Here is a 19886-nt window from a genome sequence, read left to right as displayed (position 1 = left end):
CTTTGATCTATCTTCGTTGAGCAGCCTCATTTTTTGTTGTACTGGTGGAAAAATTTTATCTATATTCAAGACGTGGCTGATAACTACTGGGTCAATCCCAAGCATATCTTTATGCGACCAGGCAAACACCTCCTGGTTCTCCTTTAAAAACTCCACCATTTTTTGCTTTGTTATTTTCTCTAAGTTTTTACCGACTTTCACAACCCTGGTTGGATCTGCCTCATCAAGTTGGACCTCCCCGAGGTCCTCCACTTGTCCTACATCTTCTTCAAAATCCCTAAAGCGAGGATCTAAATCCCTATCCTCACTTTGGGCAACACCCTATTTGGTGACCTGTTCACCTGATTGGGCTTGTAATTCATTCGCCAACAACAACCTTTTCTCAGCTTTTTCCTCCGATTTGCCCCTTTCCACCTTGGTGATCGAGGAATTGTAACACTCTCGTGCTTCTCATTGATTTCCCAACACGCATTCTACCCCTGCGTCTGTTGGGAACTTCATGGCTAGGTGCCAGACTGAGGTAATGACTCACAGGCCGACTAGAATTGGTCTCCCAATCACAACATTATATGCAGAAGGACAATCAACTACTATAAAAGTAGTGAGTAATGTCTTGTTTGCTGTTGTAGTTCCTGCTATGACTGAGAGCCTGATTGACCCTGTTGACGCGAGCCCTTCGCCAGAAAAACCATAAATGGTTTGGTTACATGGCTCCAAATCATGCACTGATAACTTCATTCTTTCCAGCGAAGATTTATACAGAATGTTCACTGAGCTCCCTGTATCCACCAATACTCGCTTAACCATCATATTATCGATCTGGACATCTACGACCAGTGGATCCGAATGGGGGAATTGGAGATGCTGAGCGTCAAGCTCAGAGAAAGTTATCGGTTCTTCCTCTGTTCGAGATTTTTTGGGAGTTCGCTCCTCTACGTTCATCATTTCAATGTCCTGGTCATGATGTAAAGGTCGGGCATACCTTTCCCTTGCCTTCCCACTATCTCCTACCAGGTGTGTGCCACCGCAAATTTTCAGCAATGTACCAGCAACTGGAGCTGGCTATAAAGGAGGCGAGCCTTGGCATACAGGTGCCTGCTCGTTGTCCCTTGAGCCTCTCATTGAGATCCTCCAGGGGCTCGTACATATCTTCTCAGGTGTCCCTCTCTGATATGGAACTCAATCTCATCTTTAAGGTTGCATTCGTTGGTGTCATGACCATAGTCGTTATGAAAATGACAAAACTTGGTTGTATCTCTCTTGGAGATATCTTTTCTGATTGGGGTTGGTCGCCTGAAGGGAACAGTGGTGTTAGTGGCCTGGTACACTTCTGCTCTGCTATCAACTAGGGCTGTGTAATTGGTGAAACTCGACTCATATCTATTACTTTTAGGGCGCTTGTTCTCAGACGTTGACGACTTGTGGTTCACCCTTTTTCCTCCGTTTTTCCCATTTTTTTTTGTTGCCATTGGGTTTCCCAGACCCACTGGCAGCTTTGGTGGGATTTTCTTTTGGCCCCTGGTCATCTGCAGGCGCCTTCCCTTCATTGGTAATGGCCTCTTCGAGCTTGATGTACCGGTCTGCTCGGTCCATAAATTCTTGGGTGCTCTTTACCCCATTCTTTCGCAAACTATTCCAGAGGGACGAGTGGCGTTGTACTCCAGCAGTAAGTGCCATCATCTTCCCTTCATCACCAACTATCTTAGCCCTAGCAGCGGCTTGCATAAAACGTTGGACGTACCCCTTCAAGGTTTCTCCCTCCTTCTGGCGTATCTCGACTAGTTGGTTAGCCTCGGTAGGATGTACACGACCAGCATAAAATTGTCCGTAAAATTCCTTCATGAACATTTCCCAAGACACTATGTTGGCAAGAGGGAATTTGAAAAACTACTCCTGAGCACTATCGGACAAGGTGGCTGGGAAGATTCTACATCGAGCGTCATCTGACACCTTCTGGATGTCCATTTGTATCTCTAACTTATTTTTTAAGATACTGGGTCTTCTAATCTGGTGAAGTTGGGCAAGACCAACATCTTAAATTTTCTTGGGGTCTCGGCCATTGCTATTATTTGCACAAACAGAGTGCCTCTTCTCCAGTCGTACTCAATGTGGGATGTCCAACTCCCCACTAGCTGCTGGACGACCTGATTCAACACATCGAGCTGGGCCTGTACAACATTTGGTATTATTGGGGTGACCAGCTCTGAAGGGGCGTACTCGTCGTGCCTTTCTCTTCTATCATTGATAACATCCCTCAAATCCTCATCCCTACGCCTTTGCTCACTAGTGCCCAGCCGATCAAAGACGTTGGGTTGTCTAGGCTGCCCCCATCATTCTGACTTGTTGGCCGGTTCTCCCTTGGTGGGGGGTTTCGCTCTCCACCCTTATCTCCTTGCCTTTGACCAACATTTCCTCTGCCGGAATCTGCCTCATTGTAGTCATGGCCATCCTTAAAGTGTGATCGACTATGGTGTGACCTGGTGATCACACTATTTCCTCCTCCCCTTGCTGGCATGTCCCGATCGCCAGGTGGAGGCCTGCGTTGGTCGGTAGGTCCCCGGGAATTATTATGTCGTGCGGGGCCCTTGACCGCAGAGCCTAATTCAACCTGCCTTCTACTAGCAGAAGGATGTTGTCCCTTGCTCGGTGGGTTTGGCTCCTCAGCAGTCTAGCGTCTAGGTCTTCGGGGAGGTTGCCCATCCCTATTCAGCCTTTGCTATTGGGGAATGCCTCGACCAGGGCGAGAAGGTGGTTACTGCTCAGGATTCTGAAATGGAATATCCTGTTGAGCAGCAAGGGGTGGCTCCGGCCTCTGAGGACTTGCCGTTTGAGGCGGAATGTGGTGAAGTGGTGGATGACCTGAATGTGGACCTTGTTGTGGTGGTTCACTAGGTGGCTGATCCGGTTAGGAGGCTGGAGCAGGCTATCCTCAGGCCAACTGGATAGCTGCCTCTAGAGCAGCAGTGACATCCCTCTGTCGACAGTCCATATTGGCCTGCCGCTTATTTAATTCTTGGCGTTGCCTATCAATTTCTCTTTGTTGCAATGCCATTGTTTCAGCTACGTTTTCCTGATTAGCCCTCAGATTGGCTAATTCCTCTTGAAACACAATAAGTGTCGTCCTCAAGGTTTTGGAATCCATTTCCTCCTCTTCAAACTCCACTTGTGGCTCATCCTCAGCCACATTTTGCGAAGGAGGCTAGGCTAGTGCGGTACCAGAGGTTTGTCCAATCTTTCTAGCCGTTTTCGCCATTTGATCTTTTTTGAAGTCTTGAGTTCTGCTCTCAATGAAGGCACCAAAATGTTGACCCTTGAATTGGTCAATGACACGGAGTCAAGTAAACGATAGAGATGAGATGAAAAGATAAATGACACAAAAAGATTTATAGTGGTTTGCCCCAAAAATGGTAATGACCTATGTCCACTTAGTGTTCTTATTGATGTAAAATCCCAAGAACTATGATCAATGAACTCAGAGTTCACGAGTTTCACCAGTTTCAGGATGAGTACAAGTATGGCGAATAAAAACTCTGATTCTCTCTTAGAATTCTCAAGTTAAGAAAGTCCAAGGAAGAAAAAGTCCCCTCTCTTGAGCCTTTGGATTCTTATTTATAGGCTCAAAGAGTTTTACATGGGCCGATGGGCCTTAATTACATTTAATACAAGCGTATCTAAATAATAATGAAAATGAAAATTATTACATAAATGCCCAATTACATATCAGAAGGAAATAAATGAAATGTAGCGACTAGATTGGTCGCCCATAAAATATGACGCACACTGAGTAGATTCTCTCCTGGTTGATGGTCGAACAAATCATACTAATTTAAATTGTCACGTGAATCCCACATGTAGGTTAATTCTGCCACATCATCAGGTAGTCGTTCTTGGGTAAACACAATTATTTCAAAAAATAAATAAAAATATTTTAAGTATTACTTTTTTTTTATATATTACAAGTGCCTCTAAACCAGAGGACACGAGGAAGCTTTCATTAACTAACAAAAGTTCACCAGTGCGCCAAAGAAAATAGAAGTAATCCAAACAAAGATAAACTAACATCTGTCAACAAAAGCAACGGAATAATAAAACGAATCCATCTTAAAACTACCAAACAAAAAAACATCGAAAGGGACATCGAAGGTAATGACAAAATTGTGCTCAGACCAAAGAGCACCCCTTGCGTCATCTTCCTCAATCCTGCGAAATTTTTTAGGAGACCTCTGCCTATTTTGTCGGGGCAATCTGGCCTTCCAATTTATTGATTCTTACCCATTTCGCTATGTTGTGAGCTGCATGGTTACTTGTTCTCAGTGTATATTGCACCTTCCATAGTCTCCACTTGTTCACCACCTCCTTGAACTGCAGAACCACTTCTAGGCATTTAGAGTCAATTCTTGAATCATCACTTTCCTTTAGCGCCTACACTAATAAGCGGCTGTTTGACTGGAAAATAACTCCCATTAACTTTCCTTCTTCAATCCATTTTGCTGATTTAAACAACGCCATCATCTCCTCGATGATCGGGTCAGTGATTGTTGTTCTTTCAGCAAAGGCTTTGACCACTTCTCCATTTTTATCTCTAAAGAGGGCAGCAACTACTAAGTGGTCAAGCCCCACTGATACATCTGATTTACACATTTCCCAACTCGATGGAGGTGGAATCCATGATCTCAAGCGAGTCCTCAAGCTCACTCAACCTAAAGTTTATTATTGGTGTCAAGTTCCTCATACATGACCTACGACCCCCATGGGTGATTTCATTCCTCTCTTTCCATACATACTCCATTATTATGGCTGATCCAGCTAGGAATTTGGTGAAACTCAACCCCCCCCCCCCCCCAGTCGATGTGCATCATCTTTGAACCAATGGAGCCACTCTTTCTAGTTGAGGGGTCTAAAATGAGACGTTCTTACCCCCCAATGCGTAGCAAACTAGATTGTGGATGTGTAGCAGCATTCCCAAAACAAGTGGGCTGAAGTCTCTGTTTTCTTTTCACAAAAAGAGCAATGAATCGAATCAACTTGGTACAACTCAACTTTTCTTGGTGAATAATGTGTCAGAGAGGACTTGCCACCACAACATCTTCAATCTATTGTAAATTTTCGAGCCCCAAATCTATATCCACCCAACAGGAGTATCTATTGGTCGAGTAGTTTCATTAAGCAGTGTATAGGCGGACTTAATAGAAAACTTACCATTTTTTCCTTAGTCCACAACAAACCATCTTCTCTATTTGATTGGGGAAGTATGATATTGATAATTCTCTGTGCATTATTTTTCGCGAATCATTCCTGCACTTTAATCCCGTCCCATTGATGGTTTTGATAAATTGCTGAACCCAAACAACTTCGCAGGTTGCGTCTTTGAGGGGTTGAGGAGTCCTAATATCCTCATTGGGCACCCAAGGGTGGAACCATATGGATGTTTTTTATCCATTTCCAATTTTCATGCAAATACCTTTCTGTAGGGCTTCCCTAGCATTGAGAATAGTTTTCCACATCACTGAGTCCCCTTGTTTTACCTCCATGTCTAGGAAATCCATACCTTTCCCATATTTTGCTTTCATGGTTGTGCTCCATAAGCTTGTGTTTTCCACCATTACTTTCCATGCCAATTTTGTAAGAAAATCTTTGTTTACCTCATCCACTATCTGGAATCCTAGCCCTCCCTCTACCTTTGGTTTGCATAAATTGTTCCAAGACATTGTGTGTGTCTTCTGCCTTGTCTCTGTGTCACCCCACCAGAAGTCTCTTAGAGCTTTATCCACCTTGCGGCTTACTCCCAAAGGTATCACATTTGAAGCAACCACATAGTTGCACAAGGAGGATCCCAGTGATTGAATGAGGCAAGCCTTCTCTACTTTGGAGAGGAGTCTAGTTTTGCAGCCCTGCCTTGAACCCTTTTCAAAACTTTCTCAACTAGGAAGTTGAGGTCTTCCAATCTCTTCCTCAATTTGAACAACAGCAAACCCACGTAGACAATGTCATTTCTCATCCTTGTCATAAATAGGAGGTTAACTATTTGCATAGCCTTGGCACCTGGGACCCCTTTTGAGAAGTGGATAGTTGATTTGTGAAAATTAATCCCCTGTCCTGACCATGAATTGTATTTTTGGAGGCAATCCATAAAACTTGAGGCTTCCTTCATGGTAACTCTTCCAAATAACATCACATCATCTACAAACATCAAATGAGTAATTGCTGGTCCTGCTCTACTTAATTTGAAGCCTTTGATCTCACCATCATTTTCTTTCTATCTGATAAGTCTAGATAGAATGTCTACCACTATGATGAAAAGGGACGGGGAAAGGGGGTCTCCTTGTCTAAGGCCACATTGAGGTTTGAAGCTCCCCGTGCTTGACCCATTTAGTTGGAGATTCATCTTCTTCAAACTGATACATGATCTGATACATTCAATGAAGCCTCTAGCTTGCAATACCTCTAAGATGAATCCTCAGTCCATTCTATCATAAGCTTTCTCCATATCCAACTAAATCATCTTGTATCCATTCTTGCCTTTTTTCTTTCTCATTGAGTGTGCTATCTCTGTTGCCACCAAAGTATTTTCCGCTATATAGCTTCCTTGCACAAAAGCTACTTGGTTAGGGGAAATGAGGTTTGGTAAAATGCCTCTTAGTCTAGCAACCATGTTCTTTGAGATGAATTTGTGGGATACGTTTCATAGTGTGATTGGTATGAACTCATTAATCATGGTTGCATTGTTATTTGTATCGTTAATTGCCGCATGTAGCTCATTATTTTCAAAGAAATGATAAATTATTCTATTGACATCCTGCTGCACTATGTGACAATGGTGGATGTAGAATGTGACATTCAATCCTTCTGGACCTGGAGCTTTATCTTTTCCCATCACTTTAATATTATTCCAAATTTCCTCCTCCATAGGACCCTCTTCCAGTTGGTCTCTCTCGGTCTCGATAATGTCACAAAGACTCTTGGTAGACAACTCAATTGGAAAGACAACAAGTCGTTTAGTAGAAATTTCCTTAAACCACTGTATGAACTTTTCACCCATTTGCTTTCTATCCTCCAGCCAAGTAGTTGAGTCCACTCTAAGTTGTTGTATGTAGTTTCTTCTCCTCCTAATCACTGTGGATGCTATAAAGAATTTTGAACACTTATCACCTTCTTTGAGCCAGGTGATCCTTGATTTTTGTCTCCAGTGAATCTCTTCTCGAAGAAGGGCCTCCTTGAGGGAGGATCTTGCCATCTCATAGTCGCACACATCATTGGATCTCCTGCTTTACATTTCATCAAGCCTCCTTCTCGCATCCTCGACTTGCTTTTTTTTATCTCTTTGAAATGTTCTCTGTTTCAATGCGCAAGGTCCATCCTGGTTCTCTTTAGCTTTCTTTGGAAATTGACCATTGGATTCCCACTTAGTTGCTTGCCCCAGGAACCTCTGACCACCCAATAGCATCTTTGGTCTCTTGCCCACATATTCTCATACTTAAATTACTTTCTCATACAATACGCCCCTCCTATTGTATCCAATAAGATTGGGATGTGATCCGAAACTGCGGTTGTGAGAGTTTTGACTACTGCTCTTGGGAATAGGAGACGCCAATAGATTGTTCCCAAGGCTCTATCCAACCTCCATCTCTTCATTGCTGGACCACTCTGCATAGAATTCAATCTATTGTGCCAAGTTAATTGGTTACCCTGAAATCCCAAATCCACTACACCCTTTTCTATCAACCATACGCCTCAAATCAAAGGAGTATTTAGAGGAGTTTCCCTGTTTGGAATAGTTGACACTCTCATCATCCTTTAGAGTGTCATTCAGATCTCTAATTATCACTATAGGACCAAACGAATTCAGCACCTTATTTCCCACTATTCTCTAGAAATCTTCCTTGTCTCCATAACAAGGTGGGCCATAAAATCCATAAATATGCCAGATTTTCCAGGGAAATTATGAGGAAATGGTACCTACTATCAAGTTCTTGCTATATTCTTCAATGGTGAGAGAGATCCCTTGTTTCTAGCACAAACCAAATCCTCCGGAAAGGCCCCATGTATGTGTAATGGATGAAATGAAGCTCGTGGATCAAATTTGTAAAATTTGGATTCATCTAACCTTGTTTCCAATAGAAATAAAATATCTGGTTGAGTTTGGAGGATCGACTCCTTGAGTTGTCGAACTGTCGCTGCCCGCCCCAATCCATGACAGTTCCAAGAAAAGAGCCCCATGGTACCGTTGGAGACTTTTCCCGCAAGTCTCCATAGCCAAAAGCCAAAAAACATGTCTATCTTCTCCTTTTTGGCCATTATCTTCATTAGTTGCCTCAAATTGTGTTTCTTCATGGATCTCCACAATGGAACATTTGCTTGACTATTCCTTCCTCTGTTCCACCATAATAAAATTATTGTTCAAATCTACTTTCACATCTATTAGTTTGCTCTCCCAGCAATTCTTCACCTTTTTGGAAAAATTGGAATTTGGTTCCTTTTTGCTAACCTTTCGTGTAGCCGACATGCATTTTGCTCTAGTTCCAGCTTTGCTTTTACCCAGTTTTGTAGCAAAGTCTGGTCCTCACTGGGAGGTCATGTATCAAATTGTCATGTAGATGTGAATATTAAATTTTATTAATTGAGTTTTTTACATGTAAATTTTAAATTATTAGCTATATAATTTGATGTTGATTACTAATTTTGTTATTCAAAAAGTGAAATTATAAATATTAGTTAGAAAGTATCAAAACTAATAAATAGTCTTAAATTTTTTTTTTCCAAAAAAGTAATCGATCTAAGGTAACCAATCCAATATGCATTTTTGTGGGTTGGATTGGATTGGTTTTGAGTTAGAGTACGGATTGGATTGGATCCAAAATATGAAATTCTCACTTACTACAGATTGGATTGGTTATGACCAAAATAGTGTGGATTGGATTGGATGACTGCTAATATAATCTGTGTATGTATCATTACTATAAGATATTATCATAATATGAATTTTTATATTAACACTTAAATTATGATTTTTTTTTTACAAACTCAAATAATGATTTTATGCATTACTATTGTACGCCCTGGATTTCCCACGGGCTGTTTAGCAGGACGAGCCTCGGACTAATCAGGTTTAGTCCGAGGCTCCCGCAGGCCGGAGGCCCTATTTCCAAGACGGACCCTTATCAGCTCGAGGGGGTCTTGTTTCCAGCTCGCATTTGTGGCATAGGAGCTGAGAGCGACATCCGAAGGCCACGGGCGGAGCAACTCGGGTTGCGAACTTCTCAGGTCACGAGCTTCTCAGGAAGCTCTGACCCTATGGGAAGTCAACATGCAAGATAAACGTGCATATTCCTGCCATCACGTGCCTGATATCCCCCTGACTTCTCGGACACGCAGCAGGAACGTGCGTATTCAGACACCCATAGACGGGTTGGGTCGTGCGGCCCATTATCTTCTTCCATGCTGATTAGACCACACTTGTGTGTCAGGTTTAGGAAATAATCATGAATGTCACAGATTTGATATGACAAATGGTAAGGTCACGGGATGACCTCCCTACCAACCCCCAGGTGCCTTCTCCTATAAATAAGGAGACCCTGGGAGTTGATAGGGGTTGGAAGAAATAGTCTTTGAAGAACTATATACTTTGTAAACCAAATACCCAAAGAATATCAATAATATTGACTAGTGGAGTAGAAGGATTTTAACCTTCGAACCACTTAAAAACGTGTCTTGAGTCACCTAGTTCTTGCACAAAGATTTCAGATCTGTGACGGTTCTACTTTTAGTACTAATCTCTTTCTCTTCTTCTCTTAATTACCTGTTGCCGAAGAACCGCGTCAACAGTTTGGTGCTTTCATTGAGAGCAAGTCCGATTAGTACTACCACAAACGTACAACTATGGTGACCACTCGATCCAGGCATGGCAACGAGACAGAGCAGCGTGATGGTGGCCCTCCCTGATGAGCAAGTTCCTAAAGTCCAGCAGAGGCCAGGGAAGCAGCCGGTGGTCCAAGACGACACTGGTAGTTCAGCGCCCCGGCCGCCTAATCCGAATCCATGTTATTACACTGCGGTGGAGATGGAGAATGCTCAGCTGAGGAGCCAGTTAGCAGTAGCTGGTCAGCAACTCCAGGACATTCTGAGCTGACTACCCCCTCTCACAACCAACGGTAACGTTGGAGAGAGGCAAGGCGAGGCTCCTAAGTCTCGCCGGAGTAATCGGTCCAGGCGTAGCCGTTTGGGTAGACTTCCTTCAGCTAGCTCCGCCCCTTCATCACACCATCGAGAGGCGAACTTCAGGGAAATGCCTCGGACCGGACAGCAACAGTATAGCCGCTCGGTTAGGACGTCAACCCCTAGCTCTCAGCCTTCCTCGAGGACTCCCAGAAGAGATCGAGGAAATTCCCGAAGAATGGCCGAGGAGAGCCGGAGACGTCAGCCCGTCCCCGAAGAACGTCCAGTCCCTCGTCCAGCTCGCCCATCTCGGGACCAGCAAGCTGGCAGGGCCGAGAGGCCCCCACCAAATTTAGTCTGACCAGACGGTACTAGGATCGCCTCCCCGGTCAGGCATCCTCCTTCTCCCATCAGATATCCGTCTCCTCAACCCGTCCGAGATATCCCGACCTACGGAAATAGTAGGAGAGACCCGCCATCGGCCGGGCCCTCCCGGCGTAGCAGGGTGCCAGGGGAAGGATCAGGTCGGAGCCGCCAAAGACGCACCTCGAGCCTGTCCAGAAGGAGTCACTGGACCGGTAGTACACGGAGTGATCTTTCGGGAGGAGACCTGCGCCAGCGACTAAGTTCAGCACAAAGTCACCATACTACCCAGGGAGGCGACCTTTGAGATCGCCTCAACTCTCACAGAGAGGATCGAGTTAGGGATGGTAGCCAGGCCCGCTCAGTTGGGGTCCGATCCGAAGTACGTAACGGTGGGAATGCCCCAAATGACCTATCTCAAGATAGGAGGGGCAACAACCCGCCTAATATGTACAACGGGTCCGGAGCTGTTGAACAGCCCCGGAATATCCCAGGATCTCAGGACAAAACCCTAGAGCGCTTAACTCAGATGGAGGAGCTGATGAAGAAGCTCCTATCGGAAAAAAAAAAAGACGAATATGATTCAGGGGATGAGATGGAACTCTTCGCCCCCAATATAGCAGCGACGGCATACCCTTCTGGCTTTCGTATGCCCCACTTGTCAAAGTTCAACGGGGATGGAGACCCATCTGACCACTTAGGGATGTTCAACACCCTAATGATGGCCCATAACATCGGACCGGAGCTTCGTTGCTTGATCTTTCCTTCCACCCTAACTGGGCCCGCCAGACAGTGGTTCAAGCAGAGTAAAAGGCAGTCAATCAGCTCCTGGAAGACATTTTCGGCTGACTTCAAAAGGGCATTCCGAGCCTCTCAGGCCGCCCGAGTCCAGGCCGACTCCCTAGCTAATGTGAGACAGCAACCTGGTGAGACGCTGAAAGCCTACTTGAGCAGATTTGCAAATGTCGCTGCTCGAGCCAGAGACGCTGATGATAGCTCCAAACTCATGGCCATGAGGACCGGGATCCTAGTCGGCGGAGACCTGTGGAAGGATATTCAAAGGAGGGGTGTCAGCTCGGTTAGTGAATTCCTTAACAGAGCCCAAGAGTGGATAAACTTGGAAGAAGCTGAAGCTTCAGCCGCGGGGACCGGCCAGGCCCCCGAGAAGCCCGCTGGGACGGCAAAAGAGATCGTAGTGGCGATTCCCGATGTTGCGCAGAATAACCAGCCCGGTGGTGGCAAAAGAAAAGGAAATGGTGAAAACAGCCAGCACGGTCAAAAGAAGAATAAGTTGGTGGATAAATTCAAGCCCGTGTTCACAGCGTATACCGAGCTCACTCAGACCAGAGAAAATATTTTCCTGGCCAACGCTACGTGAGTCCCATGGAAGAGGCCGGAGCCATTGAAACACCCTAAGGGAAAGAGAGATGCTTCCAAATTCTGCCGTTTTCATAACGACGTCGGGCACAATACCGACGACTGCAGGCACCTCAAAGATGAAATCGAGACTCTCATCCGAGCAGGTCCGTTGGCGCAATACTCGCGGAACAGGGTCCCGACAAGTCGACCCGCTCCGGAGGTCCCGGCCAGTCAGCCTGGACCTCGGGTAGATCAGGACGTCCTTCCCCCCGTGGTCGAGGGAGATATTTCCACCATCTCTGGAGGACCACACATGGCTGGCACGAGTAGAGGCGCCCAGAAGAGGTATGTGAATGAATTAAAGGCCCATAACGGAGCGGAGTTAGTCCCGGAACAGCGTCAATCAAAACAGTAAAGATTAGAGAAACAACCGATCACTTTCACGGAGGAAGACGCGAGCCATGTCCAATTCCCTCATAACGATCCCTTGGTCGTAGCAGTTCAGATCGCCAACCGGAGAGTAAGGAGGGTGTTGGTGGACAATGGGAGCTCGGTGAACCTCCTATTCCGGTCCACCTTATAAAAAATGGGTCTGACCGTCTCCGAGCTGAAGGCAACCTCGATGATGCTATATGGTTTTTCAGGAGAAGGATAAGCAGCGATAGGAACGATTGAGCTGGTGATCACCCTAGGAGACGAGTCCCGAACAGTGTCCAAACTACTCGAATTCGTGGTCATTGACTGCTCTGCTGCTTACAATGCCATTTTGGGCCGACCTACGCTCATTGCTTTCGAGGCTATCACTTCCGTCCGGCACCTCTCCATGAAATTTCTTACTTCAATAGGGGTCTGTACTATCAAGGGCGATCAGCTCGCTGCCAGGGAATGCTACAGCATTTCCATGAAGGGAAAATCTAAACCCGGGCAGATGACGATGGCCATTCAGGACGAGGAGGAATCTCGGGAACCCAAGGCGGCTCCCGAGATTGAAAAACCTCAGATTTCCGAAGGCGAAAAGCTCGCCCTAAGCGAGGACATTGACCCCCGAGTAGGCGAGGACAGGTCCGAGCTTCAAGCTATTGAAGAACTCGTGGAGGTAAGCATCGATAAACAAAACCCGTCACGGACGGTTAAGCTCGGAAAGAACCTCTGCGATAGAAGAAAGGCGGAGCTAACTACGTTGCTGCAGAAGAACCTGGACGTATTCGCATGGTCGCATGAGGACATGATAGGGATCAGTCCGAGCGTCATCATGCACACACTCCACCTAGACAAAAGCGTCCCTGCCAAGTCTCAAAAGCAGAGATGTTTAGGGACAACCCGAGCCGAAGCCCTTGAAGAGGAAGTGGCCCGGCTCAAAAAGTGTGGCTTTATCCGCGAAGCCAAATTTCCCGTTTGGGTTGCCAATCCCGTGTTAGTTCCAAAGCCCAACGGGAAGTGGCGGACCTGTATTGACTTCTCCGACCTGAATAAAGCCTGCCCCAAGGATTGCTTCCCATTGCCGAGGATCGATCAATTGGTGGATGCCACAGCGGGGCACGAGCTCATGTCCTTCATGGACGCGTACTCGGGCTACAATCAGATCGCGATGAATCCAGCAGACCAGGAACATACCAGCTTCATGACCCCAACTAATGTCTATTGCTATAAGGTCATGCCGTTCGGTCTGAAGAACGCCGGAGCTACCTACCAAAGGCTAGTGAACAGAATGTTTGCGGATCAGATCGGGAAAAACATGGAAGTGTTCGTCGATGATATGCTTGTCAAGTCAAAGACTGCCAGCGACCACGTCGCCGACCTGGAAGAATGCTTTAACATACTGCGAGAATATGGCATGAGGCTCAATCCTCAGAAGTGCACTTTCGGTGTCGCATCGGGGAAATTCTTGGGTTTCATAGTCAATACCCGAGGAATCGAGGCAAACCCCGACAAGATCAGGTCACTGCTCGAGCTTCTTTCCCCCAGGTCGCGGAAAGATGTCCAAGGCCTCACAGGAAGAGTGGCAGCACTGAACCGGTTCATTTCCAAATCGACCGATAAGTGTTTGCCCTTCTACAACCTGCTCCGGGGAAACAAGAAGTTCGAATGGACAGTAGAGTGTGAAAGCGCATTCCTCGACCTAAAAACGCACCTGGCTGAACCGCCTGTGCTGTCAAAACCCAAGGTAGGAGAACCTCTTTTCCTCTACATGGCCGTCACTGAGGACGCAGCTAGTGCCGTTCTGGTGCGAGAAGAGGACCAGGCTCAGAAACCGGTCTATTACATCAGCAAGAGACTCCTCGGAGCTGAATCAAGGTACCCATTGATGGAAAAACTGGCGTTCTGCCTAATCACGGCCTCGCGAAAACTCAGGCCATACTTCCAGTCCCACTCTGTACATGTCATGACCGATCAGCCTTTAAGGCAGGTTTTGCAAAAGCCTGAAGCGTCGGGACGCTTGCTAAAGTGGGCGGTCGAACTCAGTCAATTCGAGATTTTCTATACTCCCTGAACTACCATAAAAAGTCAAGCCTTGGCCGACTTCATGGCGGAATGCGCGGGATTCCATGAGATTCCATCAGAAGACTCACCTCAGGTCGCCTCCTCGAGCTCATCGTGGAAGATCTTCGTTGATGGCTCATCTAACGAGAACGGCTCCGGGGCCGGAATCATTCTGATATCCCCAGAGGGGCATAGATTCCACTCGGCGCTGAGGTTCGGGTTCAAGGCGTCTAACAACGAGGCAGAGTACGAGGCCTTGTTAGCTGGACTTAGGATAGCTAGTGAGCTAAAGGCAAGCTCTGTCCAATGCTTCAGTGACTCCTAGCTCGTGGTGAATCACGTTCTAGGCGAGTATCAGGCACGGGGTCCCAAGATGGCCGCCTATTTAGCAAAGGTAAAATCCGAACTGTCTGCGTTTGGGCAAGGGTCGATCGAACAGATACTTCGGGAGCAAAACGCCAACGCAGATGCTCTCGCCAAGCTCGCCACCTCGGGAGAGACAGAAACCCTGGGGTTGGTGCCAGTTGAGTTCTTGGAGAAACCTAGCATAGACGGAGATCGAGCAGATATTGAAATGATTGACATCAGGCCGACCTGGATGACTCCCATTATTGAGTATCTCGTCGAGGGTAAGTTACCCGAAGGGCGCAACGACGCACGATGAGTCCTTTATCAAGCTCCGAGGTATACGCTAGTCGAGGGGGTGTTGTACCGACGTGGGCATTCCTTACCTCTCCTCCGGTGCGTTCTTCCAAGTGAAGCGAAGGCCATCCTGCAAGAAGTTCATGAAGGATTCTGCGGAGACCATGCTGGGGGGCAAAGCCTGGCCTTGAAGGTTCTCCGGCAAGGTTATTACTGGCCGACTCTGTCCAAAGACTCGATCTCATATGTAAAAAGGTACGACAAGTGTCAGCGGTTCGCTGCGGTTGCCCGAGCTCCTCCGGTCGAGCTAAAAATGATTTCATCTCCCTGGCCATTTGCCGTTTGGGGGATAGATCTGGTAGGCGCCCTGCCTACCGGAAAGGGCGGGGTCCGTTACGCCGTAGTAGCCATTGACTACTTCACCAAGTGGGCCGAAGCAGAGCCGTTGGCGACAATAACATCGAAAAAGGTGCTAGACTTCGTGGTTAAAAGCATCATATGTCGATTTGGCCTACCTAAAAAGATCGTCTCCGACAATGGCACTCAATTTGACAGCGATCTGTTCACCGAATTTTGCGAAAGGCATGGAATTGTGAAAAGCTTCTCGTCCGTGGCCTATCCCTAGGCGAACGGCCAGGTCGAAGCGGTCAATAAAACTCTGAAGGCGAGCCTCAAGAAGAGGCTAGATGAGGCAAAGGGGATCTGGCCAGAACAGCTCCCCCAAGTTCTTTGGGCATATAGGACCTCACATAGGACTCCCACGGGTCACACTCCTTTCTCCCTAACATTTGGGAGTGAAGCAGTCCTCCCTGTGGAGATTAAAGTTCTGTCACATAGGGTCCAGTCCTACGACCAAGACAGGAACCACGAGCTCCTATGCCATTCCTTAGACTTAGGGGATGAAAGGCGAGAGGATTCACAACTCCAGCTCGCCCATTATCAACAGAAGATCACTCGCTACTTCAACACTAAGGTCAAAAGACGTGCCTTTAGCGTCGGTGATTTGGTCTTGAGGAGAGTTTTCCTGGCCGGGAAAGATCCCAAAGATGGGGTTTTGGGACCAAGCTGGGAAGGACCATATGTAACGACCTGGATTTTCAAGACTCGATAATGCGGAAATATAAATGTTTTCATTTAACAAAATGTCTCAAAAACCCATAGAAAAAAAAACTTTTTAAAAAGTCGTATGGCCATACTTAACATTTAGTTACAAACATGTTTTACAAAGATTAGAGTGAGCCTAGTTTAGGAAAATTACACAACATTTCCAAAAATAAAAAGGCTTCCCAAAAGGTCGGTCCACATGTACATTTGCAAGGAAGACTCCAGCGCTCACTGCTCTGCCCTGCCCTTGCCCTTACCTACAACATGAAACAACTAGGTAAGCGAAAACGCTTAGTAAGATCAACATTCAAACAAAGCATGTAGAGAATTAGGGTTCCGGACCCTAAACAATCAATTTCAAGAACGCTAAAGCGTCCTGGCAAACTTATGGTCATGCCTGATAACCAATGATAAATTAATTCGTAACTAGATAAAAAATCCTGCACTCAGAAAAATCACAGAACAAGCAGATATATTATATCACAACTATATCTTATCAACAATTATATCCCTGCACTCAGAAAATCCAAGAGCAAGCAGATATATTATATCACAACTATATCTTATCAACAATTATATCCCTGCACTTAGAAAATCCCAGAGCAAGCAGATATATTATATCACAACTATATCTTATCAACAATTATATCCCTGCACTCAGAAAATCCCAGAGCAAGCAGATATATTATATCACCAAATAATTCGAGACCAACGCTCGACAATTTCCAACAATTCATGCGTAACGCGCCCTCCAACATAATTGCTAATCTGTAAAAGAGAACTGAGTCCCCACACTAAGATCTAGCCAATAAATATTCTCATCAAGGGTAACTATCGTGTTACCTAGGGCATCGCTACTTATCCAAGAGCGTAATCCAATTTACACGGTTTTACGGAGACTTCTATGTTAATCAGTGGTGCTGGTGAGCAGCTGCCCCTAGGGTGTTCAACCTCACTCTATCTTGGCAACCCCTAGTATCTCTAGGCACTCTCACGGAATGGCCAATATTCACGGCTGCTATCCGGGAATAACTTATCAGAGCACTTGCTTGGATTCTAACCGTCCAATGATTAAGTAAGCATGAGGGCCCCTAGGTCCCATTTATCTTGGCGCCCCTAGGTTTAACCAGCTTATCCTCATCTCATGGCCACTCGTCTCGGTAATGAACCGGACATAAATAAAATCAAGCAGTGTGACGGGGATCAACCGTCTAGGATATGACGGACTTCTACCATTCATATTTTCTAAATCAGCACTCACTAGACTAACGTCTCTAAGCAACTTTCTATGACAGCCTATGTATATTCATGTATCCCTATACTAACATACAAGACAATAATCATTTCATGTTGCAGCCATACAATATAAGTTGACTTACTTGGAGTCCTTAGCGCTCAGCAAGTTTTCACCCTCCAACGTTCAGTCCAGTTACGCTTAGCCAATACTGTAGTTATCCATACAGTATACTCGGATTAATTATGGCACTAATAATTCATTATTATTATTTTGGGCAGTTTGGTCATTTTAATAAAAGTCATTTGTAAGGATTTATAATCCTTATTTGGTTTTAAACCTATTAAGGAAAGTTATACAAAATATTCGAGACTAAACCCTAAGTCTCGGGGAGACCTATCCTAAGGTCTCGATACCTAGGCTCGGGTATCACAATGGTATTTCCCACAATCCGCTAAAAATCTTATTCTTTCCAGGTATCGCTATCAACCCGCACTTTCGACTAGTCGGTTAAAATATGTAAGATTTTAGCCGGTATTATATCCAGAAAATAAAAATAAATTCCTTAATTATTTTTAAAGAAAATAAACTCTTTAAATTTTCCTTTTATTTTTCTTAAGGTTTTAATATCTAAAAACCGTTTTAAGAAACTTGCCTAATTTGTCTTAATTAGGAAAACCGTTATAAATTTCTCATCTTGACTAATTAATTTTCCAAAAGCAATTAATCAATTTTACTTACTAGGAAAATAATTTATTTAATTATTTTTCTCAAAATATAGGGTTTTAAACCCTCTTTTAATTTATTAACTATTAATAAATTAAATCTCTTATTTTTAAAAAGAATAAAAACTCTTTAATAAAAATAATTCATTTAAACTCAAAGGGATAATTTTAGTGAAAATATGATTTCAAGACTTACCAATTTATATCTTGAAATAAGCAAAATTTTACTTTTTACCTTATGTTCCAAAATCTCATTTTTACACTAAGTGTGAAAAACCTAATTTTCACATTTTTAACTACATACTTCGTTAGTTCATAACTTGAAATTTACTTACCCAATTGTTACCAAAATTTCCCAATTCCATTTTTGTTATGCCATTTAGCCCTTTGTAAAATCTTAGGTCAAAATGAGCATTTTTGATTGGTGAAATCATTTTCCAACAATGAGGTAAAAATGACCTTATTTTCAAGTCCTTATTTTTTCCAAACTTTGACAGTTAATAACTTTCAAACCGTTCAATATTTTCTTACCAAATTTTACAGTGGAATAATAGGTTATGCCAGTAATATGTCCACAGAATTTTAGAAAAAACTGGGTTCATTTGCCCTATACAGTGGCTGTCCAAACTTGGTTCCGAAAATAAGAATACGAAAAAACAGTTTTTTACCTAATCTTTGAAATAGCATAACTTACTCATTTCTAAACATTTTTTTGTGTTTCAAAAGCTCAATTTTATGTAATCAATCTCAACAACATCACAGTACAATTTAATTTTACAAAAACAATATACAGTGGCTGCTTGACCCCTTGGAAGTCACAGCTCAAAACATGTTTTGTTTTAGGGTATCCTACAAAACCCTTGGGGGTTTTGGTTCCCATTTTCAAAAATCAATACACATGCATCATAAAAATTATTAAACAACTACCATAACCTTATTACATCATCAAAAAGAAACTCTAAGCATTAGATATACAAAATAATGCTTAAAACTAAAAACCCTACAACAAAATCATCAAAAGTAAACTTTTTACCTCTTTGGTGTTCTTGCTTAAGGTTTGGACCTTCCTATAAGCTTTGACTCCTTCAAAACCTTTCAAAAACCCTAACCAACTTCCTCCAACAACATAGGTAATTAGCTATTTGAAACTCTATGATTAAAACTTGACAAAAGTCTAGATTAATGAAACTTTACCTTAGGGAAAACCCTTCCTAGACCAAGACTTAGCTTCCAAGTTTCTTTGGTGTTCTTGGGGTTCAAAATGGAGAGAACACTTGAGAGAGTCTTCAAAAATCAGATGAGAGTGAATGAGGGGGGGAGAGTGGTCGGATTTGCGGGTTAGAATGGCTCACACAACTCTTCAAAATATCACAAAATACTTGAGTGCTTTTCTACCCACTTGCCCACTTGACTTCTTAATTAAATGGGATTTGAATTTTATAAAATTGGGTTCACACCACTCTAAAATAGCACATGGCCAGCCACCATTTTCCATATATGTGACCATTAATATTTTTTTATTTTTTTTATTTTTTTATAAAGGTTAATAAAGGTTTATAAGAAGAAAAGTCCAAATTGACTTTTGACACATTTTTTCACTCTTATTGAGTTTTAATCACCAAACTTAACATTAATTAATTAAATTAAATGTCTCTCACATTTAATTTAATTAATCACATAATAAAATTTAACCTAAGGTCCATTCATAGAATAAAATTCCCCATTTCGGCAAAATTAGGCATTTAACACAAAATGCCCTAAAATTTCCATTTTCTTTTAGGTTTATTATTTTTGACCAAAATTTAACTTTTATGAATGTATTTTAT

The 19886-nt window shown here is 44.0% G+C and overlaps 1 protein-coding gene and 1 long non-coding RNA gene across 3 annotated transcripts; both read right to left on the bottom strand.

Annotated features, from left to right (window-relative positions):
* Positions 1-5432: 5432 nt before the first annotated feature.
* Positions 5433-5998, bottom strand: LOC133832618 (uncharacterized mitochondrial protein AtMg00310-like). The gene is made up of 2 exons (XM_062262935.1): positions 5865-5998; positions 5433-5778 (listed from the first exon to the last, which is right to left on the bottom strand). The coding sequence occupies exons 1-2, from the start codon at positions 5996-5998 to the stop codon at positions 5433-5435; spliced, it is 480 nt and encodes a 159-aa protein (XP_062118919.1).
* A 10118-nt stretch (positions 5999-16116) lies between these two features.
* LOC133829233 (uncharacterized) lies at positions 16117-19399 on the bottom strand. 2 transcript variants are annotated; one of them, XR_009891632.1, is made up of 3 exons: positions 19255-19399; positions 19094-19172; positions 16117-16358 (listed from the first exon to the last, which is right to left on the bottom strand). It is a non-coding gene; the product is annotated as an uncharacterized LOC133829233 (long non-coding RNA). The 2 variants fall into 2 exon arrangements; XR_009891633.1 differs by lacking the exon at positions 16117-16358 and adding an exon at positions 17476-17546.
* Positions 19400-19886: the final 487 nt, after the last annotated feature.

This window comes from Humulus lupulus, chromosome 4 (assembly GCF_963169125.1).
Source record: "Humulus lupulus chromosome 4, drHumLupu1.1, whole genome shotgun sequence".
Lineage (NCBI taxonomy): Eukaryota > Viridiplantae > Streptophyta > Magnoliopsida > Rosales > Cannabaceae > Humulus > Humulus lupulus.
Note: the sequence above shows the minus strand (reverse complement) of the source record. Positions and strands in the feature narration are given on the sequence as shown.